This window comes from Oncorhynchus clarkii, chromosome 19 (assembly GCF_045791955.1).
Source record: "Oncorhynchus clarkii lewisi isolate Uvic-CL-2024 chromosome 19, UVic_Ocla_1.0, whole genome shotgun sequence".
NCBI classification, from domain to species: Eukaryota; Metazoa; Chordata; class Actinopteri; order Salmoniformes; family Salmonidae; genus Oncorhynchus; species Oncorhynchus clarkii.
Genome location: NC_092165.1, coordinates 43,571,288 through 43,586,732, shown reverse-complemented (window position 1 = coordinate 43,586,732; position 15,445 = coordinate 43,571,288). Strand labels below are relative to the sequence as shown.

General features: G+C 42.7%; 1 protein-coding gene across 2 annotated transcripts in view; it reads right to left on the bottom strand.

The window, feature by feature from the left end:
* LOC139375250 (formin-like) overlaps positions 1-15,445 on the bottom strand; it is an 83,369-nt gene that overhangs the window by 10,844 nt on the left and 57,080 nt on the right. For both annotated transcript variants that reach the window (XM_071116861.1, XM_071116860.1), the window contains one exon: positions 9,071-9,163. In XM_071116861.1, the coding sequence (XP_070972962.1) occupies positions 9,071-9,163 (93 nt within the window). The remainder of the gene's footprint in view (positions 1-9,070; positions 9,164-15,445) is intronic.

Sequence of the window (15,445 nt, the reverse complement as noted above, 5' to 3'; positions counted from 1 at the left end):
GGGTGAATTTTGGCCCATTCCTCCTGACAGAGCTGGTGTAACTGAGTCAGGTTTGTAGGCCTCCTTGCTCGCAAACACTTTTTCTGTTCTGCCCACAAATGTTCTATGGGATTGAGGTCAGGGCTTTGTAATGGCCACTCCAATACCTTGACTTTGTTGTCCTTAAGCCATTTTGCCACAACTTTGGAAGTATGCTTGGGGTCATTGTCCATTTGGAAAAACAATTTGCAACCAAGCTTTAACTTCCTGACTGATGTCTTGAGATGTTGCTTTAATATATCCACATCATTTTCCTGCCTCATAATGCCATCTATTTTGTGAAGTGCACTAGTCCCTCCTGCAGCAAAGCACCCCCACAACATGATGCTGCCACCCCCGTGCTTCACGGTTGGGATGGTGTTCTTCGGCTTGCAAGCCTCCCCCTTTTTCCTCCAAACATAACGATGGTCATTATGGCCAAACAGTTCTATTTTTGTTTCATCAGACCAGAGGACATTTCTCCAAAAAGTATGATCTTTGTCCCTGTGTGCAGTTGCAAACTGTAGTCTGTCTTTTTTATGGCGGTTTTGGAGCACTGGCTTCTTCCCTGCGGTGCGGCCTTTCAGGTTATATAGGAATCATTTTACTGTGGATATAGAAACTTTTGTATCTGTTTCCTCAAGCATCTTTACAAGGTCCTTTGCTGTTGTTCTGGGATTGATTTGCACTTTTCGCACCAAAGTATGTTCATCTCTAGGAGACAGAACTCGTCTCCTTCCTGAGCGGTATGACGGCTGTGTCGTCCCATGGTGTTTATACTTGCGTACTATTGTTTGTACAGATGAACGTGGTACCTTCAGGCATTTGGAAATTGCTCTCAAGGATGAACCAGACTTGTGGAGGTCTACAATTGTTTTTCTGAGGTCTTGGCTGATTTCTTTTGATTTTCTCATTATGTCAAGCAAAGAGGCACTGAGTTTTAACGTAGGCCTTGAAATATATCCACAAGTACACCTCCAAGTGACTCAAATGATGTCAATTAGCCTATCAGAACCTTCTAAAGCCATGACATCATTTTCTGGAATTTTCCAAACTGTTTAAAGACACAGTCAACTTAGTGTACATAAACTTCTGACCCACTGGACTTGTGACACAGTGAATTATAAACTAAATAATCTGTCTGTAAACAATTGTTGGAAAAATGACTTGTGTCATGCACAAAGTAGATGTCCTAACCGAGTTGCCAAAACTATAGTTTGTTAACAAAAAATGTGTGGAGTGGTTGACAAAATCGTTTAATGACTCCAACCTAAGGGTATGTAAACTTTAAACTTCAACTGTATCTCATTTCCATACATACTCAATCAAACATCAAAAGGTGTATGTGTGAACATTAGTGTGTGTGTCTGTGTCGATAAATCTCTCGTTCTCGGAAACGATAAATATACCTTGTTCCTTGCCAGCCTCAATCTTTGAACTTTGTTAAGCTGTGCTGGTGTTCATATTGTTGTCCTATCAAGAGGGAGCCTACAGCCTCTTATTACCATGGCACAAACAAATATACAGGTTTTCAAAGCCTCTGCCCAAGACAATTGATTGCCAACACAGTGAAGACGTCAGGGTTGTGCAAATATGAACTAGATGTTTATGGCCATGATAGTCTGGTGGGGAAAGGCTGGGAACTTGGCCTGGTGGAAAACAGTGTACAATGGGATCTTTAGTGAAGGACTGACCTTACCCTTTGCAGGACAGTATATGATATTGACCAAGAATACAGATAGAGATTTGACACACTGGAATGTTAAAAGCAATAAACATTCTAGATCATTCTAGAATACTAAGATTTGAGTGCCTTGCGGTCAGATGACAAGCAGTTGCCATACCAAGCGTGATGCAGCCAGTCAAGATGCTCCCAACTGTGCAACTGTGGAACTTTTTGAGGATCTGAGGGCCCATGCCGAACCTTTTCAGCCTCTTGAGGGGGAAGAGGCGTTGTCGGGCCCTGTACACGACCAGTGGCGTAACGTACTTAAGTAAAAATACTTTGTAGTTTTGGGGGGTATCTGTACTTTACTATTTATACTGAACAAAAATATAAATGCAACATGCAACAATTTAGTCATTTGAAATAAATTCATTAGACCCTAATTTATGGATTTCACATGACAGGGAATACAAATATGCATCTGTTGGTCACAGATAACTTTAAAAAAGGTAGGGGCCTGGATCAGAAAACCAGTCAGTATTTGTTGTGACCACCATTTTTCTCATGCTGCACTGCATCTCCTTCACATAGAGTTGATGAGGCTGTTGATTGTGGCCTGTGGAATGTTGTCCCTCTTCTCTTCAATGGCTGTGTGAAGTTGCTGGATATTGGCAGGAACTGGAACACGCTGTCGTACACGTCGATCCAGAGCATCGCAAACTCAATGGGTGACATGTCTGGTGTCTGGTGAGTATGCAGGCCATGGAAGATCATTTTCAGCTTTCAGGAATTCCAGATCGTTGCGACATGGGTCCGTGCATTATCATGCTGGAACATGAGGTGATGGTGGCGAATGAATGACACGGAAATGGTCCTCAGAATCTCGTCATGGTATCTCTGTGCATTCAAATTGGCATCGATCAAATGCAATTGTTTTCGTTGTCAGTAGCTTATGTCTGTGTAACGGATGTGAAACGGCTAGCTTAGTTAACGGTGGTGCGCGCTAAATAGCGTTTCAATCGGTGACATCACTTGCTCTGAGACCTTGAAGTAGTAGTTCCCCTTTCTCTGCAAGGGCCGCTGCTTTGTGGAGCGATGGGTAACGATACTTCGAGGGTGACTGTTGTTGATGTGTGCAGAGGGTCCGTGGTTCAAGAGAACATCGCTGGTCATTCCTACAGCCTCTGATCTGGTGGACTCACTAAACACACATGCTTCGTTTGTAAATGATGTCTGGCTGTTGGAGTATGCCCCTGGCAGTGGTGGAAAAAGTAATAAATTGTCATACTTGAGTAAAAGTAAAAACCCCTTTATCGAAACTGACTAAACTAAAAGTAAAAATCTAATAGTATCTGGTTTTAAAAGTACTTAAGTAGAGTGGTGGAAAAGTACTCAATTGTCATACTTGAGTAAAAGTTAAAAGTTAAACGAAATGATATAAATATATATATTTTAAAAATATGTATTTATTTAACTCGGCAAGTCAGTTAAGAGCAAATTCTTATTTACAATGACAGCCTACTTCAGCCAAACACGGACAACACTGGGCCAATTGTGCTCTGCCCTAACGTACTCCCAATCACAGCCGGACGTGATAAGAGCTTGGATTCGAACCAAAGACTGTAGTGACACCTCTTGCACTGAGATGCAGTGCCTTAGACCGTTGCACCACTCGGGAGCCCATACATATAAAATTCGTTATATTGAAACAAACCAGACGCCACAAGTTTCTTGTTTTAAAAACTTGACAATGCATTATATTGATAGGTGCTTTTACCCCCAAGCCATAAGACTCCTAAACAAGTAATCAAATGGCTACTCGGACTGTTTGCATTGTGTCATCCTCCCACCCAACCCCTCTTTGACACTGCTGCTACTCTCTGTTTATCATACATGCATAGTCACTTTAACTATACATTCATGTACATACTACCTCAATTAGCCCGACTAACCGGTGCCTGTATATAGCCTCGCTACTGTGTATAGCCTTGCTACTGTTATTTTTCAGTGTCTTCTTAATTTCTTTACTTATCTATTGTTCACCTAATACCTATTTTTTACTTAAAAATTGCACTGTTGGTTAGGACCTGTAAGTAAGCATTTCACTGTTAGTTCTACACCTGTTGTATTCGGCGCACGTAACAATTAAACTTTGATTTGAATTGACACAACAGTGGTAGGTCTGATCACCAACAACGAGGAGACAGCTTATAGGGAGGAGTTCAGAGACCTGACAGTGTGGTGCAAGGACAACAACCTCTCCCTCAACGTGATCAAGACAAAGGAGATGATTGTGGACTACAGGAAAAGGAGGACAGAGCACGCCCCCATTCTCATTGACGGGGCTGTAGTGGAGCATGTTGAGAGCTTCAAGTTCCTTGGCGTCCACATCACCAACAAACGAACATGGTCCAAGCACACCAAGACAGTCGTGAAGAGGGCACGACAAAACCTATTCCCCCTCAGGAGACTGAAACTATTTGGCATGGGTCCTCAGATCCTCAAAAGGTTTTACAGCTGCACCATTGAGAGCATCCTGGTTGCATCACTGCTCGGCCTCCTACCGCAAGGGACTACGGAAGGTAGTACGTACGTCCCAGTACATCACCGGGGCCAAGATTCCTGCCATCCAGGACCTCTATACCAGGCGGTGTCAGAGGAAGGCCCTAGACCTTGTCAAAGACATTGTCAAAGACTCCAGCCACCCTAGTCATAGACTGTTCTCTTTGCTTCCACATAGCAAGCGGTACCGGAGCACCAAGTCGAGGTCCAAGAGGCTTCTAAACAGCTTCTACCCCCAAGTCATAAGACACCTGAACATCTAATCAAATGGCTAAAATACCCCTGTATATCGCCCCGCTATTGTTATTGACTGCTGCTCTTTAATTATTTTTTATACTTATCCCTTACTTTTTTGGGGGGTATTTTCTTAAAACTGCATTGTTGGTTAAGGGCTTGTAAGTATGCATTTCACTGTAAGGTCTACCTACACCTGTTGTATTCGGCGCATGTGACAAATAACATTTGATTGGATTTGATTTGAAGTTAGGGACTTAACATTTCAGCATTCTATCAAAAATGTCCAAAATCTGAGCAGATGAAACATGAGGAAGAGCAGTACTGTATGTATGGATTGGAAGCAGGGGTGGGTCACAGCCTCCCGACAGTCTCCCAGGCAGTTCTGGGTCAGCGCTCCACAGACACGGTCACATGAGCTGCTCTGCTCCCCTGCCTCGCACAGGAGCAAGCATGGAGTGCACTATGACCAACAGACTCTCCCTCCTCCATAAAAAAGCACACAGTGTGTATGAGATAATAGTGTCTCCCTTCTTACACATGCTTGCTTATGGTTATCACTGTCTATCAATACCGATGACGAGATTGCTACCAGAAGCACACCGGCACACGTGCACGCCAAGGACAACACTAATACTGTTCAGTCAATTAAATATTTAGATCCTCCACAACTCTTTTGTGTGAGAACTGTTCCTTTGTTCTGTATATTAAAGTCATAGAATCATCCTCAAGAGATGAGCAATGGAAGGGACCTGTCACCAGCACTAAACCGCACTGCTTCACAAGTAAGGGCAACTGCTGGAGGAGCTCTGTTTATTAAGAATGGTTTATATGTTTCCCACTGGAAAGTTTATGTTTAAGATGTGTTTTTGTTAACCAATACCATTTTGTAGCCAGTGGCAACCATCATGGTTAAAAGACCTTTCAAATATTCTGTGATATTGATCAATAATACAGATAGAGGTTTGACACACTGGAATGTTAAAAAGAGTAAACATTCTAGAACACATTTCCATTTGCAATGTGTAACTAGGAGACAAACATACCAAGGCAGACTTTGTCTGCAACACATACAGTACATGAATCATTTCTATGCTGAAAACACTGCCCTGCCTCCAGTTCTCACTCTGTACCTCCAACAACATATGGATGCAATCTCTCTGTGAGATACCTTATTTGCATTTTTTATAGAAAGAGCCTATTGTTTAACAATATTCTCTGTCCGCCACAAGTAATGTGTGCAATTTGCCCTTTAATGTAGTAAAATCTAGATCGCCTTGCGTGACGCTGACACTTTTGTCTGTCACTAGTACTTTGTAGAGATAAAAGACGTTGTTGTGGGTGTTGGCCTCAGAGGTGGTCCACTTTAAGACAACTCTGATGCTCTACCAGACCTATAGAGGTTTATAGACCTGAGTCAGTGTGTTTTGTTAATAGCCCGCTCTTTGTGGCTCTTTGAGCATGCAGAAATGTGAAGGCCCTCGCCTCGCCTGTGGCAGCTATGTGAAGATGGTGAAGGTGGCGAGATTGCATGCAGGTGGTTGTTGGCTTGCCAAGTTGCTTTGAGATGGATTCTGTTTGGTTGCACTTATGTTTACCCACTGCGAGACTGATGAGAGCTTGATCATTTAAAACCAGTGAACTGTGTGAGAACATTGGCAGAAGCACACCTACGCACTGTATGGGAGTCCTAGTTGGCACTCATTCAAATGGGGAAGAGCTTCTGTATGTATTATGATGCTTTAGCGACACAAGCCTGGCACCCACTCTGCATAAGCCTGACACAAGGCCTCTCCCTCTGTCTGCAAGACACATTGTAATGCAAGTTAGGATCAGATGTGTCTCTGCTATGTGAACAATAACTCCTGGGAATATTTACACAGTCATTTCCAGTAAATCAGTGATCACACCGCGTCTCTGTAAACTCCTTCCCTCTGCCTCTCACATCCCTATGATCAATAGTAATCATAGTTGAACACGTTGACCCTTTGGAGGAACGCTCTGAGATGGATGTCCACTTTCTCTCTAGGAACACTATGACCTCTGTGTTTCCTCATGCTGCATACCACAGAAACCATACAGGAGCCCGTGTCTGCATGATGGACGTGAAAAAGCTTTCTGTTTTCAATGGCAGCAGCTCTACTGGCTGACTGGCTGCCTTTGCAAGGCACTGGAGGGGGCTGTAGGAAGCGTCTGGGTGAAGATGTCTAGTGGAGGGGGGAGAGGTAGAAGGGATCAGAGCTTCTCCACCTCGGTGCAGTGTGTCCCTGGCTAACACAGTGGTCCCCAAGCTGTCCAACCAGCCTTTACGAGGCCTCAGCCAGGGATGTCCTGCCAGCTTTATAGCAGCCATGAGTACAGGCAGCATGTTAAGGGCAACGTGATCCTCTCTACAGGCTTAGGCTTTAGACTCCTGTCCCTGACAGGCAGCTCTGTCTCTAACTAACGCTGGCCATGGGCTCCACCACCACCCAACTAACGGCCTGACAAGGCAAAAAAATATAGTGAAGAGCTAAATTACAGCTTTGGGCTTTAATGGTTCCTCTCAGTGTTTTTGAGAAAGGAAAACAGGATCTTTCTAGTTTCTCTCTGAGTTTGGTTTCTTTACATGACATTATCCTCAGCAATAAATAGTCTATGTGGAGAATATTTCATCTCTGAAGACAGATTTGGAGAACAGTGGGTTCATTCTCCATTCAGAGAGATGACAGGCTGGCTTAGAGACATGACAGAGGGGGTGAATATACATCATCACTATCTACTGGTAGAACTTGGGAGTGTGTCACAGAGTATGATTTGGCGGTAGGAGAAGGGGGATGGTCGTCTCATCACTCAGTCCAGTGGATGGGCTCTGACACAGGCCTCTGCTTGCCTCAGATACAGTGAGTGATATCAAAAAATCGAGGATCCTCATTTCCAAGAGCTGCCATTATAATCAGTAGAGAAAAAGTGGCTTACGGAGAACAAGGGGAGTGTAAACACATCTAAACTCCCAATCAGGCCATACACAGTGCAGCCACTCTGGCCTCTGGCTTCATTAGCTTCCACTGGGGCTCAAACAGCCTGCCCTGCCCAGCCTGGGTTAGGTGATACGCTATAAAAACAACACATAGCACCCCCTGGAGGTCAACACATGGGGTCATGTCTAGGGTTGCAAAGCTACCGGTGATTTACCAAAGTTACCAGAATCTTTAGTAATTTTGTTAATTAACAGAAAATACATGTCAATCTATTGTAACTTTGGTAATTTATACTTGAATAACTTTAAAAAATATATATTCATATATAGTCATATAGATTTATATCTATATTCGATATTGTCCATAAGTTTCTAGTAGATGGACTGAATGGTTGAAGAGAAAATAGCCTAATTCCTGTAAAAATGTATAATCTAATCAACTCTGCAACTCTTCCAACTATTGACTTTTCTTCACAACTGCCATCAGTTTGACGCCAAAACATTGACAACCAATACATATTGATTTAGTCAAAAGTAAATAATAATATAAATATATATACAGTGCATTCGGAAAGTATTCAGAGTCCTTCCCTTTTTCCACATTTTGTTACGTTAAAGCCTTATTCTAAAATGGATTTAATAAAAAAAAATTACTCATCAATCTACACACAATACCCCATAATGACAAAGCGGAAACAGGTATCTAGACAGGTTTGAAAATGCATTTAAAATGATTTACATAAGTATTCAGACCCTTTGCTATGAGACTCGAAATTGAGCTCAGGTGCATCCTGTTTCCATTGATAATCCTTGAGATGTTTCTACAACTTGATTGGAGTCCACCTGTTGTAAATTCAATTGATTGGACATGATTTGGAAAGGCACACACCTGTCTATATAAGGTCCCACAGTTGACAGTGCATATCAGAGCAAAAACCAAGTCATGAGGTCGAAGGAATTGTCAGTAGAGCTCAGAGACAGGATTGTGTCGAGGCACAGATCTGGGGAAGGGTACCAAAACATTTCTGCAGCATTGAAGGTCCCCAAGAACACAGTGGCCTCCATCATTCTTAAATTGAATAAGTTTGGAACCACCAAGACTCTTCCTAGAGCTGGCCGCCCAGCCATACTGAGCAATCAGTGGAGAAGGTCCTTGGCCAGGGAGGTGACCAAGAATCCGATGGTCCCTCTGACAGAGCGCCGGAGTTCTTCTGAGGAGATGGGAGAATCTTCCAGAAGGACAACCATCTCACAACCATCTCTGCAGCACTCCACCAATCAGGCATTTAAGGTAGATATAAAGTCATGGGGTCTGCATACTTTCTGAATGCACTGTACATGCAATATGCTTTGTGGACTTCAGTGGACAGAGGTTGCTCTCCAGTTTTGTGATGAAACAAAGGTTTTGTTGAATTTATTCTGCCACTGTATCTTCTTATTGTCTCAGCCTTATGCCTATATATCACGCTGGCAAGGCATATGAACTAATAGGTTATAGAGCAAGTAACGCAATTAAGACAACACATACAGCAGGTTGTGATATGGCTTTTTCCCCCTGGCTTCCCCAGTGATTTTACCCATGTCATGTCTCTTCTCCTCCCCTCTCTCTGGTTATGGTTTGTTTTACTCACCGGTCGAGACGAAGGCCTCCATTTTCTCCTTGAAGGGCTGGAGGTCCTTCTCAGAGGAGCTAGCACACACCTTCTGAACAGCCTTTTCACACACTGAGGGAGAGAGAGAGAGCGGGAAATGTTAAATATCTGACATTTCGCAGCAGGAATGGATTAAAAAAGCTCTGGCCTGGGTTGGGTGGGGGAGAGAAAGTGTGAGCGAGAGTAGACTGTATGCTGCGGTGTACTGTGTGAATTTGGCATTTATTATTGGGCTAAGCTGTAAAACAATAACAAGCGTGCCCAAACAGCAAATGTAGCACATTTCCAGCACTTTCATAAGTGAGTTAACCAAAGCCTGCCGGGAGGAAACATTTGAGGGGAAATGTGTGTGAATCTCCTCCAAAACATCCCAACCAGATGGCTATTGAAAAGACCTTGCAATCACTTAAATGAGCTTGGTCTGCATTCAAAATGAGAAATATATTATAAATCTTCAGAAACACAGACTGTTCTTTGAATGTGAGTAGGGTGTTCAATCTGTTACTCTCAAAGAATGTGAGGACATAACACATGTTGACGCCACAGATACTGGGGTAAGACAGTCATCCAACCAACACCATGAGCGTTTGGCCCACTAGCTAGATATGACATGGTGGCAGTAGATGGGCCTGTCCTGTTCTGGCTCTCTCCAGTGGAACTGTACATGTGGGTGACGGCTGAATGTCGAAGCCTTGTTTGTTGTGGATGGGTCTTTGTTGCCCTGCCAAACCACCTAGCTCACACAGGCTCAAAGGAAACAATGATGACTTGGGCAAACATGAGCCAAACTATTTCATTTTCTCCTAACAATCAGCGTGGGACGTTATATACAGAGCGGCCTGCCGGAATAACTTTTGCAACTTCACTCAAACCTGCAAGTCATTAATGAGTGCAGTAAATACCTTGTGTTGGTTATTACTGCATAGCTAAATGTCTTAACAACACAACAGGAACACTTGGCTGGTCAGAGTGTGAGACTGCTTCACTGGTTTCCAGAATAACCAAGAGGGATGTATTAAGAACAGGTGAATATGCCCAGCTACCCACAATCCTTTTCCAGGGTCTCAGGAGTAGTTGCTCTTGAAAGGTGAGGGACTAAACTTGAACTACTGCACACTAATTGAGTAAGAAAATACATAATCTACAGCTGAGGGACAACCATGACCCAAATCAGGTGAGCCAGCTCAAACACCACTGAAAAGTTAGTACTTTTAAAAAAAAAGTCTTAGATCCCTCGCTCCTTAAAATCCCCCTGTCTCAAACAGGCACATTAAAGGGTGTTCAAAACAGCAAGACTACAATTAAGAGGCGGATCTCCTCTAAATGTGGTCCAGACAGTGTAGGCCACAAGAAGGAAACCCCCAAAACATCAGCAGCTGCATGAAATAAAAACCCAGTGGGCTCTGGTTTAGGACATTGTCCTACAGTGACAATACATAGGCACAGAGGAGGGGTAGGGGTGTGGGGAGAGGGAGGAGGAGGAGGAGCTGGAAGAGGATCAAGGGAGCCCTTTCTAAAGCAGTCTCCTGGGGATATGCAGGCTACAGTGTAAAAGTATTACTACAGTCTAAAAGTATTTCTGCAGTGTAAAAGTATTACTACAGTGAAACAGCATTACTACAGTGAAACAGCATTACTACAGTGTAAAAGTATTAATACAGTGTAAAAGTATTTCTACAGTGTAAAAGTATTACTACAGTCTAAAAGTATTTCTACAGTGTAAAAGTATTGCTACAGTGAAACAGCATTACTACAGTGAAACAGCATTACTACAGTGTAAAAGTATTAATACAGTGTAAAAGTATTTCTACAGTGTAAAAGTATTGCTACAGTGTAAAAGTATTACTACAGTGAAACAGCATTACTACAGTGTAAAAGTATTACTACAGTGAAACAGCATTACTACAGTGTAAAAGTATTGCTACAGTGTAAAAGTATTAATACAGTGTAAAAGTATTGCTACAGTGTAAAAGTATTAATACAGTGTAAAAGTTTTGCTGCAGTGTAAAAGTATTACTACAGTGTAAACGTATTTCTACACTGTAAAAGTATTACTACAGTTACCGTGTAAAAGTATTACTACAATGTAAAAGTATTTCTACAGTGTAAAAGTATTACTACAGTGTAAAAGTATTAATACAGTGTAAAAGTTTTGCTACAGGGTAAAAGTATTACTATAGTGTAAACGTATTTCTACAGTGTAAAAGTATTACTACAGTTACCGTGTAAAAGTATTACAACAATGTAAAAGTATTTCTACAGTGTAAAAGTATTACTACAGTGTAAAAGTATTACTACAGTGTAAAAGTATTGCTACAGTGTAAAAGTATTAATACAGTGTAAAAGTATTGCTACAGTGTAAAAGTATTGCTACAGTGAAACAGTATTACTACAGTGAAACTGTATTACCACAGTGAAACAGTATTACTACAGTGAAACAGTTTTACTACAGTGAAACAGTATTGCTGCAGTGAAACCATATTACCACAGTGAAACAGTATTGCTGCAGTGAAACCATATTACCACAGTGAAACAGTATTGCTGCAGTGAAACCATATTACCACAGTGAAACAGTATTACCACAGTGAAACAGTATTACTACAGTGAAACAGTATTACTACAGTGAAACAGTATTACTACAGTGAAACAGGTCAACTGAAGGCCCACTTTGCTCCCAGGGGCCTGCTCTCCCCACAGCCACCTAATCCCATTACTGTAAATATGTCCATGCTGTTCTCTAATTGGCCAGTGAGTGTTAATCTGGGTCCTCTGTGCCCAAACAGCCGTGTCAATTCCCCTGGGGTTACAGCAGGAGAGAGAGAGCGAGAGAGAGAGTGACAGAGAGAGAGAGAGAGACCTGGGCCCTGGCAGTAACATCCCAAAAATACAAAAATAATGATTTTCCAGAGAAGATCCAGATCTCAGGGAATTAGACCAAAGTTCTCAATTGGTACAAAATATATAGAGTACTGCACACACTACAATTACTTAGGTTTAAAAATAAGCTCAACTGGACACCTTAATGAGGCAGAGAAAGCAGGGCATTCTACGCCATTAAAAAACAAATTCAGATTGAAATAAATTCAGATTGAAATTGAAATTAAAATTTGGCTAAAACTAATTGAATGTGTCATTGAACCAATTGCACTTTATGGCAGCGAGGTGTGGGGTCCACTTGCAAAACAAGATTTCACCAAATGGGACAAACATCCAATTGAAACCCTGCATGCAGAGTTCTGTAAGATTCTCCTACATATCCAGAGGAAAACTACAAACAATGCACGCAGGGCAGAATTAGGCCAATATCCAATAATAATAAAAAAACAAAAAAGCAATTCAGTTTTGGAAACATCTCAAATGTAGTGACCCCCTCTCATATCATTATCCAGCCCTGCAATGCCAAGAGCTGAGCAAAGAAAAGAGTCCCCTCATCCAGCTGGTCCTGGGGCTGAGTTCATCAACCTATTCTACTAACACACTGAAACCTCAGGACTCTCATCCAGCTGGTCCTGGGGCTGAGTTCACCAACCTGTTCTACTAACACACTGAAGAAGCCTCAGGACCCGAACATCCAATCAATCAGAATAAAACAAATTACAACACAGTCAAAACAAAACTACATTGCTTATTGGCAAGCATAAAGCAAAATGCAGTGCTATCTGGCCCTAAATCGACAGTACACCGTGGCTAACTATTTGACCATGGTTACTGATCAAAACCTGAGAAAAACCTTGACAAAGTACAGGCTCAGTGAGCACAGCCTTGCCATTGAGAAGGGTAGACACAGGAAAACCTGGCTCCCTGTCGAGGAAAGGCTGTGCAACCACTGCACAACAGCAGAACCTGAGACGGAGCTGCATTTCCTGACAAAATGTAAAAAAATATAAAACATTTCCCCAAATTTGAAACCCTCATTCAAGTTTTCAAAGACCTCTCTGATGAGGATAGGCTACCTGTCCTGTTGGGGGAGGACGCGGGGAGGGGGAGGGGGAGGGGGAGGGGGAGGGGAGACAGACTGCAGTTGAGGCTCTTCCTTCATAGAGGAAAAGACTCTGTTGCAAATTACCACCAAAAGGTGCTTTCCTATCCATCATCTGTGTTAATCAGATAACTGCTAAGGCACACCAGGATCTTGGTCCACACACTCCCACACAGTCATCAAGAGGGCACGACAGCATCTCTTCCCGATCAGGAGGCTGAAAAGATTTGCCTTGGGCTCTCAGATCCTGAAAAAGTTCTACAGCTGCACCAACTCTGCATTGTTGGGAAGGGCTCGTAATCAAGCCTTTTATGGTAAAGTCTACACCTGTTGTATTTGGCACCCTGTGTTAAGATGGTTAGACAGAAGCAGGCCATACTGTTAATGTCAACGCTGTTTGTCCTGTCTGGCTTCCTGTCCAGTCACCAGGTCAAAAGGGACCTGTCTCCCCTCCCGCCACCACGTTCAGGCAGGGCCAGCCTTCATACAGACAGTGGATTCAGCATTATTGTGGAACAGGGTTATTTCACTGAAGAATACTGATTTCCAGATGTTACTCATCATAAACTGTTAGCAACACATTGATTATCTGTATACAAATACATGTAGAGGAACATTTGTAATGGTTTATTTGTGATGGTTTATTTGGGTTTAGAGAGGAGATATAAGACAAATATGATGGTAGGAGGATTTGATGGCCATATTCTCAAGGGTTGCCCAAACAGTATGTGGTTAACACTGTAGTAAGGCTTGGATTCATAAACTCTACAGTGTGTGTAAACAGGAAGCTCGCCCAGTACATGCTGTCTGTAGGGATACTGGGGTTGCTGGTATGCATCATATAAGGTATAGGATTGCATCATATAAAGTATGTTACTGTACTGTAACATGGGGAGTGGGCTAACATGAAAAGATAGTCTGACTTCTGCTCTGAGACATGGCAAACGTGCTTAGTCAAGCTCACTTTGATGTAATGAATGAACCATGAATTCTCCACATTAACCGACGGCTTGCCACAATATTCTGCCGACCCTGGGATGTTCGGAAAACAAAACATTGTACACTTGGATGATCATTGAGCTCTACATATTTGACTGCCATATAGGAAAGGTTTCTGTTCTAAATGTTCTACTGCTTGAACTCATTCCAGATTCATGTTGATTCTGTTATGCCCTCCTTTATTTCTAACCATCAGTGACTATAAAAAACTCTCGCAGATAAACTGACACTACATATGTTTTCACCCGTCAAGCATGAATGTTTTGAAAACCCTTTCTAATCAGAGAGAGAGAGAGAGAGAGAGAGAGAGAGAGAGAGAGGTTAGTCTTGTCCGTGGTCTGGCCTGACAGATCAGTGTTATTTACACCAGGCACTGGATCATTTCCCATGAGCTCTAAAGCACAAGGAATTCTCTCACTAATCCACAGTTATAAACAACCCACCCCAGTGCACTGTCAGCCTCCCAGCTTCCTCCTCCCTCCCCTCCCTCCCACCCAGGCTAGAGCCCTGCTATTGCCCAGGCTACATTGGGCCAGCCAGGAGATAAAGGTCAAACACCCACCACACCTCCCTCTAAAATAAATCTCTCTCTTAATTTATTTATTTGATTTTTATTGAACCTTTATTTAACTAGGCAAATCAGTTAAGAACAAATGATTATGTACAATGACGGCCTACCCCGGCCAAACCTTAACCCGGATGACGCTGGGCCAATTGTGCACCGCCCTATGGGACTCTCTATCTGCCTGTACCTATCCAGCATCCAAACCTGGCCCACGTCTTACATAGAGCCTGTCTGAGAACACAACTGCTGTAAGACATGGTCCTCCAATGTTCAGGATTTCAGCTGTTCTACTGTAAGGGAATGCTTGGGATGTCATAGTTTGAGGAAATCATAAAGAAATGATAGATCTTCAGGAAATGAAAGGGGTTTGGGGTCAGCCAGGATGTTCTGGAGAGGGTGTACAGCAGCTTGGTGGAGAGCATCCTCACGTTCAATATGACAGTCTGGTATGGTAATCCGAGTGTGAGGAGCAAAAGCAAACTGACCAGAAAAGTAAACACAGCCAACAATGTAATTGGTCGACCACAGGCACATTTAAGCATCCTGTTCCAAGGCAACCAAAAAGAAGGCACCGGCTGTCGCTGGCGACCCCTCAGTTGGAGAGGCTTCCCTCTGGCCGGCTCTTTAGTATGCCCATGACCAAGAAAAACGGGATCAAACATTCATTCCTTCCTTGTGCTGTTGGACTACTAAATCCAGTGTAAATTGTATCGGCATATGTACTTATCTATCTAGTGCAGTTGGGACACTGGTCATTTGTTAGTGAATGTATTAATGTCCTCTATGTTGTTAGTGTTCGCAACATGATGGA